The sequence below is a fragment of the Malania oleifera genome, chromosome 8, assembly GCF_029873635.1.
Source record: "Malania oleifera isolate guangnan ecotype guangnan chromosome 8, ASM2987363v1, whole genome shotgun sequence".
In the NCBI taxonomy this organism is placed as follows: domain Eukaryota; kingdom Viridiplantae; phylum Streptophyta; class Magnoliopsida; order Santalales; family Ximeniaceae; genus Malania; species Malania oleifera.
The window spans coordinates 86,597,656-86,621,769 of record NC_080424.1 but is presented as its reverse complement, the minus strand read 5'-3'; the positions used below and the strand labels follow the sequence as shown (position 1 = coordinate 86,621,769).

General features: G+C 36.0%; 1 protein-coding gene across 4 annotated transcripts; it reads left to right on the top strand.

Annotated features, from left to right (window-relative positions):
* Window positions 1–6,579: 6,579 nt before the first annotated feature.
* Window positions 6,580–21,519, top strand: LOC131162945 (thioredoxin-like 4, chloroplastic). Of its 4 annotated transcripts, none has more exons than XM_058119575.1 (5): window positions 6,580–6,921; window positions 7,085–7,265; window positions 18,961–19,419; window positions 19,918–19,971; window positions 21,200–21,519. In XM_058119575.1, the coding sequence occupies exons 3-5, from the start codon at window positions 19,126–19,128 to the stop codon at window positions 21,320–21,322; spliced, it is 471 nt and encodes a 156-aa protein (XP_057975558.1). In that variant the 5' UTR covers window positions 6,580–6,921; window positions 7,085–7,265; window positions 18,961–19,125; the 3' UTR covers window positions 21,323–21,519. The 4 variants fall into 4 exon arrangements, with proteins under 4 accessions (XP_057975558.1, XP_057975556.1, XP_057975559.1 ...); XM_058119573.1 differs by having other exon boundaries at window positions 18,935–19,419; XM_058119576.1 differs by having other exon boundaries at window positions 6,580–6,989.
* Window positions 21,520–24,114: the final 2,595 nt, after the last annotated feature.

Below are 24,114 nucleotides of genomic sequence, written 5' to 3'. Positions count from 1 at the left end.
CTGTTAAAAACTGGAAAACCACTGATAACTACTTTGTCAAAGCTGTACACCCTCCAGAAAATTCAATCAAATTCAATTATAAAGGAAACGAAATTCTAGCCTCACCTTATAAAGAATCCAAAGGTAAAGGAGAAATTGATCAATTAATTAGTCAAAATAATTATACAAATCAAATGTTAAGATCAATAGCTTCTCAATCAACAAGAATTGAAGAGCAATTAGAAAACCTTATTGAAATAAAAACTTGTAGTACTTACGAAAAAGGTGAATCAAGTAGATCAAAAATAGAAGAACCAATTGAATTCAATATAATTGATCATAATCTTAAGAACTTCAACTTTGACAAACAAAATGAATTACTCATTAAAAGAATTGACGAACTAGTTAGCCAAACCTCAAACTTAAAAATTAATACAATAACCAAAGAAGAAGCCATAAATGCTTTAGAGTCAAACTTTACGGAAGAAACTTTTAACATAAATAAAATTAAAGACTGGAGAAGTCAAAGCTAAAGAACTTATTATAAAAAACCTACACCACCAAGTCTTTTATCAGAAGAATCAAATTATTTACTTCCACAAAGAAGCTTTCAAGGAAATGAAATTCATGAATGGAGAATTGATGGTCTTATAGAACATCAACTTCATTCCTTTTTACATCAAATGGCTATGGCAGCAACTGCCTACAAACTACATTCACATAAGGCCACTGAGGAACAAATAGTTTCTCTTCTTACTCATGGCTTTACTGGAACTCTTAAAGAATGGTGGGATTATTATCTCACTCCTTTTGAAAAAAGACAAATTTACAAATCAAATAAAGTTAAAGAAGAAAATGGAATTGCTACACAAGAAAGTGATGTTGTTACAGCACTTATTTGGTCAATTTTTAGACAATTCATAGGTGAACAGAGTAGTCAGCATGAGAAGAATAGTGTTATTCTTCTTAACCTTACTTGTCCAAAATTATCAGACTTTCAATGGTACAAAGATACATTTATTGCCAAAGTTATGGGAAGACCAGATGGAAGATCTGGCTTTTGGAAAGAAAAATTTATCAGTGGATTACCAAAACTTTTTGCTCAAAGAGTTAGAGATCGTGTTAAAGAGACATTAGGAACAAATTATGAATCAATTACCTATGGTCAAATCGTTTGTACAATTAATCATGAAGGTCTTAAGTTATGCAATGAGCTTAAAATGCAATCTCAGATGAAGTCTGAATTTAAAAGAAATAAAGGTGAACTTGGAGACTTTTGTGCTCAGTATGGGTACGAGAAAATTCAAGCACCTTCAAGAAAACATTTAAAAAAGAATTATAAAAAATACAAACCATCCAAAAAATATTATAAAAATTACGACAAAAAATATTATAAGAAGAAAAAGAAAAAGACCGAAGAAACTCAAAAGAAAGATAAACCTCAAAAATTTAAAAATCAAAAAACATGCTTCAAGTGTGGTAAAAAGGGACATTATGCAAGAGACTGTAGGGTTAAGCAAGAAATAAAAGAACTGAACATAGGAAAGAAATTAAAAAGACAAATGTTAAATTTAATTATCAATAGCGATTCAGAAGAATCAGAAACCTCTTATTCTAGTTCATCCGAAAAAGAATTTATTAATGAAATTAATTCAAGTTCTGAATCTCTTAGCAATTCTTCAGAAGAATCTTGTCAAGAAGACTTAGGATTTTGTTCTTGCAACAAATGCTCAAAATCTGTTAATGTTATTTCAAAGACAAACGAAATTATTTTAGAAATGATTGAGCATATACAAGAACCAGAAATTAAAAATAAGTACTTACAAAAATTAAAAAGAAATTTAGAAAAGGATAAACTTCCCAAAATTAATGAAGGATATAACCTCGAGGAGATAATTAACAAATTCAAAACTAAAGAATTACCAAAAGAAAATTTAACCATACAAGACTTATAGAGAGAAATTAATCAAACTAAAGAAGAAATAAAGAAGTTAAAAGAGCAAGGTGAAGAATTTAAGCAAGAGATGATTCTCTTAAATTCAAAAGTTGAAAAAATTAATAAAGGAAAAGAGAAAATCATTTCAGATGATGAAGATGATTTTCAGATTAATCAAGGATTTCTTAATTATTTATCAAAAGTCAATATTCATAAATGGTATTCTGATGTTAAAATCGTTATTAACAAAGATTTTATTCTTAAACGTTGTGCCTTACTTGATACAGGAGCAGATCTAAACTGTATTCAAGAAGGACTTATTCCTACTTGTTATTTTGAAAAAACAAAAGTCCAACTATTCAGTGCAACAAACTCTACGCTCAAAATACAATACAAAATTTCTAATGCTCATATTTGTAAAGACAATATTTGTCTCAAAACTACTTTTGTACTTGTCAAAAATATGCAACAAGAAATTATTCTTGGAACGCCTTTCTTTCCGATGATATACCCTTTTACAGTAAATGAAAAAGGAATCTTTACATCTATTTGTAATCAAGAAATTACGTTTGAATTTATTGACAAAATGCATGAGAAAGAAATCAATACACTTAAAGATTTAGGAACAAGTAAAATAAATCTTATTCAAAATAAACAGAAACATATTAAATCTTTATCAAGAGAAATTTATCATAAAAAAATTGAAGAACAAATTCAAACTCCAGAAATCAAGAGACAAATTTATTTGTTTCAAGAAAAACTTGAAAAGGATGTATGTTCAGAATTACCAAATGCTTTTTGGGATAGGAAAAATCATTCTGTCAAATTACCCTATACAAAAGACTTTAATGATGAAAAAATACCTACAAAAGCCAGACCAATCCAAATGAATAAAGAATTACTCGAATACTGCAAAAAGGAAATACAAGAATTACTTAACAAAAAACTTATTAGAAAAAGTAAATCCCCTTGGAGTTGTGCAGCCTTCTATGTTCTAGATCAAGCTGAAATAGAAAGAGGTGCTCCAAGACTTGTTATCAATTATAAACCCTTAAACAAAGCTCTACAATGGATTAGGTATCCAATACCTAATAAAAGAGACTTACTCAACAGACTCAATACGGCATCAATATATTCAAAATTTGATATGAAATCTAGATTTTGGCAAATACAAATTGCAGAAGAAGATAAATACAAAACAGCTTTTACAGTTCCATTTGGACATTACGAATGGAATGTAATGCCCTTTGGACTCAAAAATGCCCATGCCCCTTCAGAATTCCAAAATATTATGAATGAAATTTTTAATAATTACACAAACTTTACTATTGTATACATTGACGATGTCCTTGTATACTCTGAATCAATTAGTCAACATTTTAAACATCTTAACATATTTTATAATATTGTTAAGAAAAATGGTTTAGTTGTGTCTAAACCAAAGATTAAATTATTTCAAACCAATATTAGATTTCTTGGACATCAAATTTACCAAAACAAAATTACTCCAATACAAAGATCCTTAGAATTCGCCGAAAAATTCCCAAATGAGATTACCAATAAAAATCAATTACAGAGATTCTTAGGATATCTTAATTACGTTTCAGACTTTATCCCAAATCTTAGAATTTTAATCAAACCACTGTTTAAGAGATTTAAGAAAAATCCTCCAAACTGGAATGAAGAATGTACTAAAATCATTATTAAAGTCAAAACTCTTGTTAAAACTTTATCATGCCTTAGTCTTCCTGACCCAGAAGCCTTTATGATTGTTGAAACGGACGCCTCTAATGAAGGATTTGGAGGTATACTTAAACAAAGAATTGATTCAAAAGAAACCCTGGTTAGATTTCACTCAGGAGCCTAGTCAGGTCCTCAAATCAATTACTCCACCATCAAAAAGGAAATGCTTTCAATTGTTTTATACATTCAAAAGTTTCAAGGCGATTTAATTAATAAAGAGTTTTTACTTCGAATTGATTGTGCTAGTGCAAAAAATATTATTGAAAAAGACGTCAAAAACCTTGTCTCAAAACAAATTTTTGCAAGATGGCAAGCACTTCTTTCAGTTTTTGGCTTCAAAATTGAATTTATCAAAGGATCATCAAATTCAATTCCAGATTTTTTAACAAGAGAATTTTTACAGGGAAATTATGGCAAGAAGGCAAGTAGCCAGTGACTTTTATTCCAAAGCCTCTTCTTCAAAATCCCCAGACATTGCTTTAACAAATAGATTCTCCCCACTAGAGAACCCTTCAAAACCTCAAATCCCAAGCTTCAAAGATGTTATTGAAGGGAAATCTGCTTCCTGATCTTCTACACCAAAAGGTCCCTCAAAGGGATATTTTACTAAAAATATCTATGAAGACTTATTTCCAGTAGAACTCGAATGGGAGGCCTCTCAACCATTTGAGGTTATTAAAAAGTGCTTTTTTAGAGGATGTCATTTTGACACTTCTGACATTATCAAAGATAGAAGATTTTACGAATTAATTCTTATTGAAACTAATTCAGTTATCATAGATCATACTTATGATCTGCAAGAACCTCAAAAGATTAACTTTTCAAAAATAAAAATTATCAAAGTTATTTCTCCAGGTGTTTGGGGACAACATCCTCGAACTTCAAAAGAATTTAAAGGAGTTTATCTTTCTCAAACTTACGATTATCAAGATTACCAGAAAGCCTGATATTTTGTTTTCTACGTTAGAAATTTTACTCACTCTTGGTTCGTGCATTTTGATCAAAAGATTGTTAAAACCTTTCCAAAATGGTTTTTAACTTGGTTTTCTTATTTCGGAGCTGAAGCAAGAATCTTCCCAAAAGAAATTGAAAATGATTTTGATTTATTCAGAAAAAATTTTAAGCTCCCTCTTGATTATTCAAAAGGTCGTCGTGAAGAAACGGCCAGCCTCTTGTTCTTTTGCTCATTTTTCATGATTACTTGGATCTTCTGCTGGGACTATGTCTTAGTTTCTCCAGAAGATAGTTCATTTGGACACTCAAAGACTTTACGAAGAATTTTTAAAATTCGCTGGTGGGATAAGTTTATTATGCCAGAAGGAAAAGTTCGTGCATGGCTTTCAAAATCCTCTTGCCCAGAACCGGTTACTCAAGTTCAGAAAAAGAAAATTGTCATTGAAGAAGAAGATGACGCCATGTCCACAGTTTCTCTTTCCTCAAGAAAGTCAAAGTCTTCTACAAAATCGAAGTTGCTCAAAATAATTGCTCAACTCGCGTCTGATGAGTTCGGATCCGAACCCGACTCACCACAGGCTCCGAACTTCAATCTGCTAGGATCCGACATCGAATCCTGGTACAAATTTATGAATGATCCAGATGAACCTTGTTCCAAGTAATTATCAAGATCTGAATTCAATGACAGGCCACCCTGTCACTTATCTTTAGCTGATTATCAAGACAATGACCTCGTTGGCATCTGCGACAGACTATTCTGTTTATATTGTAAATTATGAGTGAGTTTTGAGTGTTTTTACACCTGTCCACCTTTTGGCCAGGGTTGTAATTATTTTCTTCATGTACTAATATTTTATTTAAAGGTGGTGGGATCTCCACACAAATGCAGCCGTCCATGTGCTGTCACCTTTATTTAAAGTATTTTGTCTCGTTGCGTCGGCTCATCATTTTGTATGGATTCCGTGTCATTTAAGTGGTCGATGGGGCCCATTGAGCACCCGCACTTATTTCCCCGGATTCCAAATTGTTTGAAGTCCGAGCCTTTTCTATCTATTTATAGGACGCCCTGTCTTAGTTGTTCTTCGCACCAAGTTAAGGGTTTAATTTCTCTTAGAGAAAGCCTGAGTTTTTGAGCTCCACTCAACTTCTCTCTTCTCCCATCCCTCTCAACTTCTGTAAGTCCTTCTTAATAAATATTAATAAAAAGTTGTGTTGTTTTATTAAATTTTTATTTGCATTACTTAAGTATGCTCTGCACTTGCAACGTTGTTTGATCTGGTGCATCAGAAAAACTGATTATTCATATATTCTCAAGATTGTTCAAGGGTTGTCTGTTAAGCCTGACTTGTTCAGTTAAACAGACGTAATAGCCTGTCCCCCTTGCGGACTCTTAGTCATCCCTTAAATCTGAGAAGAACTGCTTTCAATTTTGACAAACTATTTATGATGCTTATGTCCTTTTGCTTGCCAATCGTTTAAACTTTCCTTGTTTTAAGAGTGATCTGGAATTTTTTCACAATGACTCAAAATTTAATATTAATTTAATTAATTATCTAAAATATGATATGATTAAGTCGCATAATGAAATAATTTTCCATCATAACCCTATCTAGTACTAAAGGAGTACATGTGCTACGACAGCTTTCAAGGGTTAAGGTTTGAAGAATTGAAAAAGTTAAGAATGAGAGTGGGGAATTGGGAAATATATATATGCATAGTGAATAATTTTCGTGTATCTTAATAGTATTTTACATCATGACACCATCCAATAAAATGCTAATTTTAAAAGATAATATACATATTTTATATAATATATATTTTAAAATATTTGCATTAATTGTCATTATTGAAACTAATTATTGAATTAATAACCCAAAGAAATAAAAAATTATTTAAAAAATCCGTCCTTCATATAAAATTTATAACCCATCACTTATAAGATATTATATTACTATTTGAACTCAAATAAATGAGAGAAACCATTGATCGCAAGTAGATCCATTGCCTCCCATTATGTATTTGTGGGGAGGCCTAACAAAACAAAACAACAAAAAGTGGAGATGCAAATGAAATTACATGCTTGTGTTGGATCTGGATAGAGTGTGAGAAGATATATTGAATCCGAATTGGGTTTTGTCAAGCCCGTCCGTCTAAGCAAAATAGATCAAATTCACACGAAGAATCGGATGGGACCTAATTTCTTCTCTCAGGATAGGGTGGACCGTAAACCAGTGGATGAGGTGTTTCGTGGCCTTTTCCCATTTGAAGCTTTCCTGGATATTTGGCGCAGGCGCTGTCCCTGTTGTCGGGTAAGCACTAATCAGTCACTCCATAGAATTGCTGATTCAAAAACCCAGCTGAACGAAACCTTGATCCCGTAATATATTTCTGCTTTTTAATTTTTTATTTGCATAAAATTCTCAGTTATTCTCTTTCCTTGATTGATCCGCATTCGTGTGTTTATGCATGCAGGCATTGTTTCGTGCAGTTATACATCGAGAGAGAGTATATATGTTGGGTGAAACTGTTTGGTTCTGTATGATTTCTTAATCAGACTGTATATTTCTTGTCTCAATCGCCTAGTGCGATTCCGGATGAAAATGCGTTGGACATTTCGTGGGCAACTCTCAGATTGATTCTTACGCATGCTCCGGTAAGCATTGTTGTTTGGATTCGTCGCTTTGTTGGTTTCGGAGGCTAATTTTGAGTTTTGATCCCATGGGATTGAAGCCCTATTTGTTAAATCAATTTGCAGAACTGTTACTGTGATTGAACCATAATGCTATCAGATGATGTTATTACGAGAGTATTGGATTCTTGCTTGGTATTATGATCTTCACTGAGCTAAAGCAAGTATTAAGATTGGAAAACACCTTCGAAGTGGTGGTTTAATTGTTTCTCATGCAAGACCTCTGCACCTAGGGAAAATTTAAATTTTTTTCTTTCTTTCTTTCTTTATATGCTCAGTGAAGAGCACCTCTATTAAATTATAAGCTCATTTCTGGTCCCCTAGCTTTCCCTGCATCATCTTACCCATATGTAAAAAAAAAAGGAACCTTGGGGGTTGGGGACCGTGGGATTTAAGGTTTGAGTGCGGTGGGAACCATGTTGAGAATTGGAAGTGGTAGACCCAACATATTAACCCTATAAACATGTGTAAACAAAGTAGTGCCCAACACCTCAATAGTATTCACACCAAAACACTTGTGCCTTAAATAGTATGAGCTCACATGCAACCAATGACAACTTACATGCACACTCGTGGTTTGGTTCCCAACACTGGCAGCCACTCACTTTCTCTTGTCACTTCTGCACATCGTGACGCTTTCTTATACCTGCTAATGGAGCTCTAAGCTCCTTTTGTAGCTGTTGTAAGTCTATTACTACATGGACTTCGAATCTTCTGGATATCTTCGTTAGCAAGGCTGCAGCACGCGTCTTAAATTTTCTAGAAAGGTAGAATTATAGGGGGGAGAAAGAAAGAGGAAAGTGATACTTCTAGAGAGAATTTTTTGGAGAGTGACATGGTTGGAGCTCCCACTTAATGGCTACTTTCTCTCAATGTTGTTCTAGAGTTCATACCAAGTTTCTGATTGAGCTCTTTGAATTTGACGCTGTTTAGTCCTCTAGTAAATAGTTCTCCAACTTGCTCTTTAGTCGTAATGGGTTTCATCTTAATCTCTCCTTGCAATTATTTCTCTCTGAAGTGATAATGCACCTCTACATGCTTGGTTCTTGCATGGAATATAGGGTTCTTTGCTAAGCATATTGCTGGTTGACTATCGCAGTGCAGTTGCACTGGACAATCAATTGGTTAGTGAAGATCTTCGATAAGCTGCATCAACCAGGCACTTTCTTGGACAGCCATTGCTACTGCCTTGTACTCTGCCTTAGTAATTGGTAGTGACACTATTGATGTCCTTTTATGCACCAAGAGATAATTCAAGAGCCAAGACTAAACATGTACCCATAGGCGACGTGATCACCATCATAATTCATCCGTTCCTCCTTTATTCTATATAAGAGCCCAAAGTTGAAAGTTCCTTTCACATACTTCAAAATTTGTTGCATTATATTCTAGATGAGTCTTCTTTGGTTTCTACATGAACTGAGTGACCTCATTAACTTTTATCATTATGAAGTAGATCAATCTACCCACTATTTGCCGGTACATCTCACATTTTCCAACTTTTTGCCTTCGATCTTGCATTGACTTCCATTGAATGGCTTGTAGTCAATTATCTCAATTTTTTTTGTAAAAGATTAGTTGCATTCTGCTATTGACACAAGAACAATCCTTTATTGGTTTGTTCCACCTTGAGATCAAGAAAATGTTTAAGCTCTTTGAGTTCCTTCATTTGGAATCAAATTGAAAGATTAGCTTTAATTTGATGTATCTATTTTTAATCATCTGCAATGATGATCAAATCATTAACATTGACAAGCACTTTGCCAATCTTCCTCCATTGGCCTTTACAAACAAGCCAGAATTGGCTAGTGATATTGAGTAGCTGCTCTATACTAGGAATTCTTTTTTCTTCAGTTTGCATATGTAATCTCCATGAACCTTGCTCTCAAACTATTTAGGTTGTTCCATGTTTATAGCTCAATCCAACCATCATTGCAAGAATGCATTCTTCATGTCCACTCACCAAAGCTTCCAAGACTTGGTAGTGACACGTGCAAACAAGACATAGATAGTAGTAATGGGCTAAAGCATTTCGTTGTAGTGTAGCCCATATTTTTGTGACAATCTCAAGCCTCCAACTGTGCCAAGTTGTTACTTGTATACCCCTTTGCAAGAGATAGGTTTCACATCCTAAGGCTTTGGCACCAATTTCCATGTCCCATTTTTCCTTAGAACTTGATTTTTTTCTTCCATTGCCTTCATCCATTTTATGCTTTGTGGTGCCTCCTATGTGGTTGGCTCTTGTACTCTTTCATCAGTCAAAGTTGCATTTGCATATTTGGGATTTGCTTTCCGTTGTCTGTTGACATGTGAAGCTGAGGCTACGGAGCTTGTTTTTCTTCCTACTCTTCTCATTGACTTTGCCTATGCTTGTGGTGCATTCTAGTCTCTAAGGATTTCAAGCATTTTCTAGAGACTTAGCTTTAGTTTCTTCTCCATCTTGAGTTACCAAAGCTTTAGCATCCTTAAATCTCTCTTGGCTTGGATGGACATCGTCAATATTAATTTACTCTTGCATTTTGTCAACTATAGAAAAACAATTATCAACTCATGGATAACCACCCACATTAGAAATGAAATGGCCACGTGAGAACATGCTGATAGCACTTACATCTTCTCTTGGGGACCAGGTAAGAGGGGAAAAACTCTGCCTTAAGGGGTAAGTACACATGACCAAACTCATAACTCTCTCGCTCTAAAAAGCCTTCCCCTTTCAATTCTTCATACCTATTCACTGACTTAGGCATCAAAGAGATCCCCGGAGGCCACTAGGACTTCCCAAGAGCTTGTTTTCATTTTGTAGATCTTAGAAGTGACCACGAATTTTCATCAACCATCCATCTCACCAACTTTTGGAGTGGCAACCCACTATTTAGCATGAACAGGGTCTAACTTTGGAATTATTTCTTCACAAAGAATAGAGATTGCAAGGTGTTCCATGCGTTCTTGAGTGTTTTACACATTCTTGATGTGTCACAATAGCTCATTTTCTGTTTTAACAGCCAACACATATAATGCTTTGCTGTCTCTCCCTTTCATTTCTTCTACTCTTAAATATTAGTTGTTGGTTTAGTGTGTGATTATTGACTATTAGATAATATTCTATATATTTAAGTAATATTTTAGTTTAGGGACACTTTAGTCTTTGTATCATTATTAGGGTTAGGTTTATTCATTAGTTCCAATTGTATTCAATATATATATATAAAAAGCATAAATGCAAAGGTACTTGGTTTTTACCTCTTGTGCAGCAACTCTCTCTCTCTCGGCATTGGATCATGAATGTTATCATCGTATTAGAGCACCCAATCTTCTTTGGGAGAAGCAAATTGTGAATATCTGCTGCTAGGTATTCAAGGACGGTGGCGAGATAGACCGGAGCACTTGCACCTCCACGCTCAGTGGAATTTTGTGTGGCCTTGGTGGCCAGCTATCTCGACGCCAGCAGGTTCTTCCGCTGCAAGTCTAGAATGTCGATCACGTGACACCATTCGCCATTGACCACCACAAACCCCCCAAAACCCCAATCCATCATTGCGTGCATGGTGACGCCACTACACCATCGCCATCGCCTTCTCCGTCGTCATTAGTCGTGCAAAATAAAAAGGTTGGCAAAGGGCGCCGTGAGTCTGAGGGCGGCTTCGAATCGCTAGAGCTGTTGCCGCGTTATTTCTCTCGCCTGGGAAACTCCGGTGGCTTTTTTGAAATTGCATACTGGCCTTGCTACTTCGAGAAGTGGTTTTCTTGGCAACTCCCGAACCTAGGGTTTTTTATCTCCTTCCCATTGATATACATCTTGGCTTCATTTGTTGATTGGATCTCTACAATTAATTTCTTTGCATTTGAAGATGGCTGGTGAAAGAGATGATTCTATCCAAGCCGTTAGTGCTAAATTAAATGGAAATAATTATTCATATTGGGCATATGTTATGAAGAATTTTTTGATTGGAAAAAACTTGTGGAGATGATATAGATGGGATTGCAAAGTTGAAATCAGAGCTACAACACCACTTTGAAATGAAAGATTTGGGACCCCTGAGATACTTTTTTGGCATTGAGGTAGCCTATTCTCCTAAAGGTTATCTCCTTTCTCAATCTAAATATGCAGTAGATGTCATTCAAAAAGCTCGTCTTACTTATAGTCGAACTGTAGAAGCTCCTCTTGAACTTAATGTTCATTATACCTCTTCTGATGGGGTTCCATTGACGGATCCAATTCTATACCGTACTATTGTTGGCAGTTTGGTTTATCTTTCTATCACTTGACCTGATATTACATATGTGGTTCATATTGTCAGTCAATTTGTCTCTTCTCCTACTACGATCCATTGGGTTGCTGTTCTCTGTATCTTACGTTATATTAGAGGGACATTGTATCAGAGTATATTGCTCTCTTCTACATCTACTTTAGAACTTCGTGCTTATTCTGATGTTGATTGGGATGGAGATCCTACAGACTGCAAGTCCACGTCTGGTTTCTGTATTTTTCTTGGTGACTCTTTCATTTCCTAGAAAAGCAAGAAGAAATCTGTAGTTTCTCGTTCTTCTACTGAGGCTGAGTATCATGCCATGGTTTCAACTACTGCTGAAATAGTTTGGTTGCGTTGGTTACTTGCTGACATGGGTGTATTTTTTGCTGAACCCACTTCTATGTATTGTCACAACACCAGTGCTATTTAGATTGCTCATAACTCTGTCTTTCATGAATGCACTTTTCTTATTGAAATTGATTGTCATCTCACACGTCACCATCTTCTCCTTGGTACCAACTCTCTCCCATTCATTTCCTCTATCATGCAGTTGACTGACTTCTTTACAAAGTCTTACACTATTAGTCGTTTCTAGTTTCTACTCGGCAAACTCTCGATGCTTCTCGGTGCGCCATCGTGAGTTTGAGGGGGGATGTTAGATAATATCCTATATATTTAAGTACTATTTTAGCTAGGGGCATTTTAGTTTTTGTATCATTATTAGGGTTAGGTTTATTCATTAGTTCCAATTGTATTCAATATATATATAAAAAGCATAAAGGCAAAGGTACTTGGTTTTTGCCTCTTGTGCAGCAGCTCTCTCTCTCTCTCTCTCTTTGTAATTGAATCTCTTCCTCTCTCTCTCTCTCTCTCTCTTTGCATTGGATCATGAATGTTATCATTGACTACCACCAAAAATCTCCAAGTAGGTAAAATTGTATGTGAACACTCCAATTATTATAATTATTGTTGTTGAGCTTCCCAATGCTGCTAGCAAATTGCAATATTCACCATCCTTACTTGGTATAGACCATCAGGCCTCAAAGTCCTATACTGCGTATTAGAGGAATCTCATTGTGCCATGATCTCGACAACAGTCCTGTTAGGAACTTGTGAGCATCCAGATCAAAGTGACACCGAAAATTTAACGTGGTTCGGTCAATAATGACCTACGTCCACGGAGCACACACCAAGTATTCACTATCGCAGGAAAATATTACAATTCTCTCTCTCTCTCTCTCTCTCTCTCTCTCTCTCTCTCTCTCTCTCTCTCTCTTTTTCTTCCTCTCTGCTCTCTCTGAGCTTCTCACACTTTTGCACACACAATTACATCTTCCACAGCCCTCTATTTATAGGGCTTGGAATTTAAATCACAATTAAATAAAATCAATTACAAATGGAAGTTATAACGGAGAGATTAATGGAGAGATAAATTCCACTGCGTTTCTGACTCAGCTCCTAGCTTGCAACGTGTCTCCAGCTGTCTCCTGGCTATCTTCTGGCTCCAGCTTTAACAATCTCCCACTTGGAGACAGAGACGCCTCCTCAACCAGTATCATGAATAAATGATGTGCTCAAAATATGTCTTCAGGCATGAAGACCAAATGAAGTTGAACACAACTTCAGCTTTTTTACAGTCACCACCTTAGTTAACATATCTGCTGGATTTCTGTTACCTTGTATTTTTTCAAGTATCAACACACCGTCCTCTATCAGAGATCTGACAAAGTGGTAACGCAATCCAATATGCTTAGTTTTGGAATGAAATGCTGAGTTCGTCGCCAGATGTATCGCACTCTGACTGTCACTGTACAAAACTTTTCTTTCCTGCTTTAATCCAAGCTCCGTTAACAAACCCTGAAGCCAAATCATCTCTTTACTGGCATCTGTCACTGTTACATATTCAACTTTTGTAGTGGATAAAACAATAATCTTCTGTATTTGTGACATCCAACTAACAACTGTTGAGCCAACAGTGAATATGTATCCGGTAGTGCTTCTACGATGATCAATCTCGCCTGCAAAATCGGCATCTACGAATCCTCGGATTTTCAAATCACTTTTGCCGAAACATAGGCACTTATCAATAGTGCCACGAAGATATCTCAAAATCCACTTTACTACTTCCTAGTGTGTCTTCCCTGGATTTGACATATACCTGCTGACAGCTCCCACTGCTTGGCCAATATCTGGTCTGGTACCAACCATAACATACATTAGACTTCCAACAACTGAGGCATATGGAACCTTAGTCATGAAGTCTTTCTCTTCATCTGTCTGGGGAGACTGATTCTTTGAGAGTCTGAAATGACCTGCCAATGGTGTATTTACAACCTTGGCGCTGCTCATGTTGAACCTCTGTAAAACACGGCTGATGTACTCTGACTGAGATAACTGCAACGTTGTTGCTCATCTCTAGAGATCCGCATCCCAAGAATCTGTTTTGCAAGACCCAAGTCTTTCATATCAAATTCCTCTGATAGTTTGCTTCTTCAATTTCCTGATCTCTTCTATATCTGATTCTGTGACTAGCATATCATCGACATATAACAGTAGAATAATATAACTAGCACGATACCTTTTGAAGTAGTAGCAGTGGTTGGCATTACATTTTTGAAAATTGTTCCTCTGCATACAGCTGTTGAATTTCTTGTACCACTGTCTAGGAGCTTGTTTGAGACCATACAAACTCTTTTTCAATTTGCATACAAGATTCTCTTTGCCTTTTTCTGAAAAACCTTCTGGCTGTTACATATAGATTTCCTCATCAAGATTACCGTGAAGAAATGTCGTCTTCACGTCTAACTGTTCAAGATATAAACCCTCTGAGGCAACAATACTCAAAACAAATCTGATGGTTGTCAGCTTCACAACTGGTGCAAAAATGTCGGTGTAGTCAATTCCTTCCTTCTGCTCGAAACCTTTAACTACCAACCGAGTCTTGTACCTCCTGGAGCCGTCATGCTCCTCTTTGATTCTATAGACCCATTTGTTGTGAAGAGCCTTCTTACCATTGGGCAACTTAGCTAGTTCCCATGTTTTGTTGGAGTTAAGAGATTTCATCTCGTCTTTCATTGCAAGCTCCCACTTGCTTGCATCTCCTGCTTGACATGCTTCAACATAGCATTCAGGTTCTCCTCCATCTGTCAGAAGTAAATGGTTCACATACCTCCTGTTTGGTATGTGCTGCCGAGAAGATCTCCTAATCTCTGGTGCTGGAGTAGGAGGTGGTGGTGCAACAATCTGCTCCACATGTTCCTCTGCTTGAGGAATCTCGGTAGTCTGCTGAGGATTCTCTGTGTTCTGCTGACGTGTCCTTATACCTTCTAAAACATCATCCACATCTACAAAGGTTGTTTCAGATTTTGCAGACCCGGTTGTGTGTCTATCCTTGTACATCATCTTTTCATCAAAGATCGCATCTCTGCTTCTGATCATCTTTTTGTTTTCATCATCCCAAATGCGATATCCAAATTCATCTCCACCATAACCGATGAAAGTGCATTTCTAGGATTTCGGATCCAGCTTATTCCTGACATGATCATGTACATATACGACACAACCAAAAACTTTCAAATGTGAAGGCCTTATCTCTTTGTTACTCCAAACTTCTTTAGGTAGACTGTAGTCCAATGGTACTGAAGGTGTTGAGGCGTACCAGGCACAGTTCTTTCCATTCTGATACCATACTCATAGAAAAATTTCTTGAACTCGGTGTCAACATACTCTCCACCGTTATCAATTCTCAGCTTTTTGATTTTCAAACCAGTTTCGTTTTCTACCATCGCTTTCCAAATTCTAAAAGCATAAAAAACATCAGATTTATACTTCAGGAAGTAAACCCATACCTTTTGTGAATGATCATCGATAAACGTGACGAAGTAATGCTTTCCTCCTGTAGATGAAATGGTTGTTGGTCCCCATGCTCAAGTCTCTCTTTCTTCGGGGTACTGATATTTGTCTGGAAACTGACTCTCTTCTGTTTCCCAAATATGCAATCCTCACATGTGTCAATCTGCACCGAATGTAAATCACTCAACTTAGTCTTTGAGTGCATTACCTTGAGTCCCTTCTCACTCAGGTGTCCGAGTTGTTGATGCCATAAGTTGCTATCATCATTTCTTGTAGCAACTGTAATAGACATACATGTATCAGGAGTTACATAAAGAGTACCACTTTTCTTACCTCGAGCAATCGTCAATGCACCCTTCGAAATCTTCCATTCATCACCCATGAAAGATGTGCTATAGCCTTCATCTGTCAACTGAGATCAAATTCTTCCTCAGGTCTGGAATATACCTGACATCTCTCAGTTTCCAAACTGACCCATTCATTTTGATCTTTACAGTCCCCTTACCGACAATGTCATATGGTTGATCATTGCCCAGATAAATTTTACCGAAATTACCTGATGTATATCCCTCCAGGCAATCTCTGTTGCAAGTGGCATGGAATGAAGCTCCGGAGTCTAACACCCAAGACTCCTGCTTGCTTTCCAAAGAGCAGATTAACATCTCATTATTTTCAGAAGCAATATTTGCTTCTGTCTTTGCCCTCGTCTCGTACTTTTTCTTCTGACTTCTGCACTGGTTCTTGTAATGACCAGTCTTTCCACAGTTCCAGCACTCAATAATTTTTGTGCTTTGGGAACCTGTGTCCTGCGTACCTCTGGGATTTCTGGATTTAGACCGCCTGGGCCTAAATCTGCCGCGGTTGTTTGATCGTCCATGCCTGTTTCCTTTGCCTCGACTCTCCATGCTCAAGGTTGAACTCGAAGTGGAGCCATAGTTCGACTGCATTCTTATTTCCTCCGTCAAAATTATGCTGACAACCTCATCGTATACAAGTTTCGATTTTCCTGCAGAGCTACTGATGGCTGTAACGACACCATTCCAACTTTCAGGCAACTGACTGAGAATCAGTTAGTCCGAATCTCATTATCAAACGTTATCCCGAATGAGGCGAGTTGATCAGACAACTCAATGAAGTTATTTAAATGCCTGTTGAAACTCTCACCTGCAAACATGTTCATCGTAAATAGTCTTTTCATGAGATGTACCTTATTTGCGGATGAAGGCTGCTCGTACATATTAGAGAGCGCATCCATCAGAGACTTTGTGGATGTTATATGCTTGATATTGAACGCCATAGATTTCGACAACGTCATTTTGATGGCTTCGAGGGCTTTTCAATCAAGCAACTCCCACTCGTCCTTGTTCATGGATGTTGGCTTACCCTTCAACGGTAAGTGTAATTCCTTTCCAAACAAATAATCTTCTATCTGCATCTTCCAAAAATCGAAATTGTTTCCATTGAACGTTTCGATTTTTGAACTTTTTTCATTCGACATCTCGATTCACTGATCTAGAGATGGAATTAGTTCAAATGGATAGCGCGATTGGATCTGGAACGATCGAAATCCCTAGAAATGGTTCAAGTTGCTCGAAAAACGGACCCAAAACGACTTCGAAAAGCTTAGTCAAAGTTTGGTCAAACCTAGTTAAACTTGCTGACGTGGCAGGGTGGGGCCCACTGATTTCGTGGCAGTTGACGTGCGCGCTGACGTGGCATTGAGGCGGAGGTCAGACCCGGGTCAGGAACTGGATCTTGGGTTAACCCGGGTCTGAGTGACTTGCTGGGTCGGGTTGGGTAGTGAATCGGGTCGGGTCGAGACCGATCGGGCAAGGAAGACGAGTGCAACGTGTGCAGCGCGTGAGGGATAGGTCTCCTGCGCGTGTTCGGCGCGTGGCAAAGCATTCTGCTCCGGCGGGGCGTGTGAGGGCGCGTGCAGCTTCTTCTGAACTCCTTTGGAGCTCCGGTTGGCAACCTTCTCTTCGTCTCGGCGAGCTGAATGCGATGGTGGCTTCAAAACGCAGTTTTGATTTACTGGACAGAGCTCTGAATTTCGGGATCACTTCCAATCTGGCTCTTCTGCTCCAATTGGGCTCTGATACCACTTGTTAGGAACCTGTGAGCATCCAGATCAAAGTAATACCAAAGATTTAACGTGGTTCGGTCAATAACGATCTACGTCCACAGAGCACACACCATGTATTCACTATTGCCAGAAAATATTACAATTCTCTCTCTCTCTCTCTCTCTCTCTCTCTTCCTCCCTTCTTCCTCTCTGCTCTCTCTGAGCTTCTCACACTTCTGCACACATAATTACATCTTCCACAACCCTCTATTTATAGGGCTTGGAATTTAAATCAAAATTAAATAAAATCAATTACAAATGGAAGTTATAACGGAGAGATTAATGGAGAGATAAATTCCACCGCGTTTCTGACTCAGCTCTTAGCTTGTAACGCATCTCCAGCTGTCTCCTGACTGTCTTCTGGCTCCAGCTCTAACAAGTCCTTGACCGCACCATGATCTCTATGACGGTCCTTGACCACTGGATCTGATGCCACTTCTTGAGAATTGGAAGTGATAGACCTAACAAAAAATAACTCTGTTAATATATATTAAAAAAAAATATTAGGTGCCCAACACCTTACACTAGTAAACAGTCACATACACTCAAGCACAACCCACACACTCTTGGATTGGTGCCCAGCAGTCAGCACCCACAGCCATGCTTACACTCGCACTTGCTTTCCCACACACGCTCCTTTTATTGATGCTGTAAGTTGGTTACTAAACTGACTCAAATTCTTCTGGAAATCTCTCACAGCAAGTGAGCAACATGTTTCTTGAATTCGAGAGAGAGAGAGAGAGAGAGAGAGAGAGAGAGAGTCTGTGCTCTCTCAATGAAGCATTGGACGGCTTATATTGGAGCTAAGATTTATCCCTCCTATGCTGGAATTTGAGTGAAGGTTCACCAATAGATCCAGTCCCAATGGATCTTTCCCCCAGAATGATTAGTCATACTTTTGTGTTTCTTTTGGGGAGAAGAAAAGGTGTTGGCTGGCCTTTGGAGTTCAAATCATCATGCTATGATGGGAAAAAATTTGTATTCTTGATTTGTTACATGAATTCTTCAAACTAGAATGTTCTGATATGGTTAACATTCCACATTTGTTGATAGTGAGAGTTCGAAATAAAGTCCAAAGGTCCAGCACATATTATGGAAAATCCAAAATATCTATTTGTATATAAAAAAAATATACTTGTATTTTTCTTTTTGATTAACTTTCGAATTAGTTGAACATTATTGGCTAGTTTGATGTGGTTTGATTCCGTTTGCATATTCATATGATTTTCAGATATGAGTTGGCTCTGATGATTCCCCATTTCTTACTGTGATATTAATCAGCTGATGGAATGACAGTGTTATAGTAAATGTTTGACAATTGATTTGTCCATTGTACATAGAATAATCAATATATATAAAAGGTTTGCCTTGAAATTATTTGGTCTAAAGTTCTAAACAATATATAGATTGCTTTGTTGTCATGCAAGGGCAGACTGTTCATTATCATAAGGCCTCATTTGGGAAGAACGCTGTTGGACAACTGGACTCCAGAATTTCTTCCATTGTTATCAGTCTGCTTCCTGGAAGAACTCGTGTTAGATTATGTGTACTGAGGGCAAAATTTCCATATGTTGCTATCAACACAAGTTTGGAGTTCATGAAATTTAGACATACACTACAAACTGAAAAAACCAAAGGCATGGCTGAAGACAGCCAAGGAGAATTATCTGATGAGGATGATGAGCTCTGTCCTGTTGAATGTGTTAGAGAATTCAGGACTGATGAGGAATTCTTCAGAATCCTTGAAAAGGCCAAGGAAACTGATTCTTTAGTTGTGGTAGATTTTTATCGGACTTCCTGTGGAAGTTGCAAGTACATACAGCAGGGGTTTGCAAAATTGTGCAGGGGATCTGGTGATCAAGAAGCTCCAATAATATTCTTAAAGCATAATGTGAGTATTGTACTATGTTTTGTATTTTTTTTTTTCAAATTACCATAGAGTTATAGTTAGCTTGGAATTCAGGGATTGTACTTCAACAAGAAGTGCTTGAAAGGATGGGAAATGGGATGCTAGAGCTCTCATATCATCCCACCTTTCCACCCTGCGTTCCCCTCCCAAAAAAAAGGGAAGAAAAGAAAAGACAAAATAGCACCCAAAAAATGGCCCTGCAATAGAATGAATAAGAACTTTTTGTAAGTTGGTATCGCTTCTGAATTGTCCATTCTAATCGCTATGGTAGAGAGTCAACCATGACCATCCGTGTACAAGGATTATGAATATTGAAGGTGTTAATTTCTTGGTTTCCTTAGTGCGTGTGGCTTGCCCTGCTCCCATCTAGTGACCAGCAAATTGAGCACATGGCTCTCTTGCAATCTGACTAGTAGTAGATTTTATGGCTAAGTTTTCTCTTTCTAAACATGAAGTTTCTAAATATGTTGGCCTTGGCAGGTAATTGATGAGTATGATGAGCCATCCGAGTTCGCTGAAAAACTTAGAATTAAGGTATGGTTTTGTGAAAATAGCTTATAATTCTAATTATATGATTCATTGGCATTACAAATATAATGTCATTTGTGCTGAATATCAAATACGTTTAAGATTTATGAACGATTGTGTTTGCTTTGGAGATTGTTCTTTGCATTTATATCTAAGGGGCAATTAGGCATCACCGTAAAAAAATAATGAAAATGAAAACTAGAAATGAAAATAAAAAACCAGAAACATAAACTAAAAATCAGAAACTAGCAATCTATGTGGTTAATATTTGTAAAAGTAATAATAATATAATAACTGTTTTACATGATTGTTATGCTTTCAAATTTTACTTTATAATAATAATTTTATTGTACATGACAATTGAAAAATAATAATAATATTTTGTAATTGGATTTATTAATATTTTTTGAAATTTATGTATATTTTTTATTTTAATCATATTTAAATTTGTATGATCGTTTTATTTTTATTTTAATTTGAAAATGTATAAAATGAATGATTTAATATAAAAAAACTATTTTAGATATTAAAATTTCTAACTACAGACCATAAAATCTGATTTTCAGGTTTTTTTTTTTTTTGCAAATAGTTAAAAAGTGACAACAAAAATGAAAAATTGACAATATAAACAAATGCATTTTTATAAGTTGTTTCTTCACTGTGCAGAAACAGAAACAAAAACAGAAGTAGAAAATAATAATCATACCAAACATATCGTAAACTTGTATTGATTCACCGATCAAGTTGGCCTGACTAATTTTGAGGTCAAGCCCGGGTTCTACCATGCACATACAAATACATATATATATATATATATACATATATATATATATATATATATATGCATGCATGCATGCATGTAAGCACACGCACATTTGATTTATAGTTTGAGCTAAGTTGGACCAATTAAGAGTTCGTTGGAGAACTCCACCCCAGCCTATGACTTAGTCTGAATGTTGAGGGGGTGCATGCCCTCCCGCTATTCCCACTACCCAATCAATGTGGTGGGGGAGGCATGCTATAGGAGTTTGCTGAACCACTTAGAATTAAGGTAAGCCTCTAAGAAAATAGCTTCTGCTGTAATCGTATGATTATTAAACTTAGGGGTAAGCAATTAAGGCTGAATATCAGTATTTTTTTTAGCATTTTTATTAACTAATTTTATTTTCTATGAAATTGTTGTCTACTCTGTATCTTAGATTTTATTGTGTTACTTACATTTTAATGCATGCAGGCAGTGCCCCTTTTCCACTTCTATAAAGATGGGGTCCTTTTGGAAGCATTTCCAACTCGAGACAAAGATAGGATTGTTGCAGCTATTCTTAGATACTCATCTCTGACTCCTCAAAGCTTTTGAATTTATCAATTTGTGTTGTCAAAGTTTGTTTCTGTATGATGATTTTTATTGGTCATATATAAGACTACTAGCCATTGACTATTTTGCTTATGATTTCAAGATGTGTCACATTTGTAATATATTTTCGAAGAACATATTGAAATCCTTCTCTCTACATGAATTCGATTGATATTTAATAGATTATGATGTTGAATGCTTGATTGTTTTCTTTTGGGATGCGGTCGGCTGTGTTCATGTTATTCTCACGTCAAATATAATGTAGATGGAGTGAGTGCTTTACCTATACGAACATGAATGTGTTAACTCGCCTTATTTTTTTGTTTTCATTTTAATCTTTTCGAAGTTTAACTATATGAAAAGAGTTTGTGAACATATATATATATATATATATATATATATATATATATATATATATATATTTTTTTTTTTTTTTTTATAAATATAAAAACAAATATTACAACACTTTGAATGCGTTTCTTTCTCGGGTTAAATAGGAGGTATATTTAATATCCCTTCCTGCCTCTCCCAAGGTTGTTTGGTTTGCAGATGGAATGGGAGGAGGAAAGGAATGAATTGAAAATTTGAATAGAAGGCATGACACGATCAAGTGATAAATTCGATCTCATTTATCCCCATTTCATTTCATTCGTAAATGTTAAACACGTCATTAATATAGATGTGTCAAACTGTGACTAAGCGTCTCCTAGCAGAATTGTGATTATAATTACACGCATCGTACACACATGCACATATACTTATAGTGGTGAGTGAGTTATAGGAGAGAATGAGTACGTCTTATGAGAATGCACAAATTGGGTTTTGAAGGTCTCTTAGCAAAACAATGTCTTAGTTTATGTGAGTGTTTAGCCATGTACGCCCAATGCTATTTTGCAATATGATGAAATCAACGTATTAGGCTATTTTCCATTGTAGAATGAAAAAAAAAATGAGTTTTTGGTTCCCATGAATGCAGCATGTCAACCACGAGATTGTTTTTTATTTTTTTATTTTTCAAAGAACACTGAAAAGAGGAAAGGGAACTATGCCAATCAAATTGCTTATCTTCAACTTGAGAAAGAAAATATTTTGTTAAAACATTTCATTTGATATTAAAAGTAGGCATTATAAAGTAGGTATAATAATGGGAATAGAACATGAACAAAAATTTTTAATTGGGTTTTCAAATTTGAAAAGAAAATGAGCTCTATAATGTAGGCATATTAAAGAAGGGGTAAGTTGGCATATGTAACATATGTTGCAATGGTTGATAGAGTTGTTCTAAATGTTGACTTCTACTCAAAATTTCACATGCAATACTTGTTTTTTTTTTTTTTTCAAATGGAAAACTCAATTTTTATATTTATAATAGGTGTTGAAAAGCATATTTTAATTATTTTATTCCATAAATTTTTTTTTTCCAAATCTATTTCTCAAGTTTATCCCACCATCACCACTACACATCGACGCCTCCACTACCATCAGGTCCATCACAACCAATCGGCACCATGATATCACCATCATTACACTATCATTGTCATTGCCATTGCCATTGCCATTGCCATTACTGCTACTAGAGCCACTACCTTCATGTTTGTCATTGTTGATTCCTGTTTTCGCATTCACCACTACTCATTTGTTTCCACCTGTGACATCTGTCACGAATGCAACTATTATTACCCATCTCCACCACTACATTGTCACCCAACGTGAATATTGTTGTTGCCACCACGACCACCACTATTATGTATCACTACCTCCAATATAAGTACTATAATAGCCACCTCCTACTATTGTTGACACCACCACCACCACCACCACTCATAATTGCCTTTTAAAGTCACTCTCACCATTGTTGCTATCACCCCTCTCATAGCCACCTCCCCTCACCACCATCACCCAATCGTAAGTTTTGGAGTATAAGATTGATTATGATTTAGCCAATTATGGACTTGATGCTACAATTGATGCATAAATTTAATTCCTTGAATTTATGATTATATATATTTGGATGAATACAATACAAAATTAAGTGCGAATCAAAAGAGCAATAAAACATTAATAATACGTAGATAACTAGTCATTCAACATTGTTACCTTACACCAATATTTCATAAAAATTAGAGAATTATAGAAGACAGTGCCATTACATGCCCATAGATCTTATTAGTGATATACTGAACTATTTGACAAGGAAATAGGACTGAAGAAACGTGAAAAGAGCAATGCCAATGATGTATTATGAAAGGTATTTATAGGGAGAAGAAAATACCTCTAAAGTAGTATTTACATTTCCCACCATGGAAGATTCAATTGCAAACATACTAAGATTATATGTTTCAGAAAGACATTTTATTCCGTTAAAAAATTTAGAAAAAATGAATTTAGTTTAAATTTCCAACTTAATCAATCTTTCCCTAATTTTTAGTAACAACTAAATTCGCACCCAATCAATCGATCCCCTAAAGCTTTATACACATTTAATATAATTTTTTTAATTCAAAATATATTTTTCTCAAATTGTACTGTTAGTTATCAATTTATTTAAGTAGTTTAGCGTCTTGATTCGTTTATCAGACTGAAACGAGCTTCAGTTGAGTCGAATTTGAGCTCGAGTTCAAATTTAAGTTCAGCTTGATTATTAAAATAAAATAAATTTTAATTGAGTTGAGTTTCAACACAAAATTTTAAATTTAAAAGTCAAGTTTGAGCTTACTTGATTAATTCGACTTGATTGGATTAATTTACAATTCTAATTAATTAGATTATATCATTTCTAATCGAATCTACTTCGG

What these genes read in the sequence shown, in the direction of transcription:
- LOC131162945 (XM_058119573.1), top strand. Translation starts at nt 18,949, where the DNA reads ATGCAAGGGCAGACTGTTCATTATCATAAGGCCTCATTTGGGAAGAAC. An exon ending in TAATATTCTTAAAGCATAAT is followed by an intron (nt 19,420 to 19,917) that starts GTGAGTATTGTA and finishes TGGCCTTGGCAG; the next exon opens with GTAATTGATGAGTATGATGA. An exon ending in CTGAAAAACTTAGAATTAAG is followed by an intron (nt 19,972 to 21,199) that starts GTATGGTTTTGT and finishes TAATGCATGCAG; the next exon opens with GCAGTGCCCCTTTTCCACTT.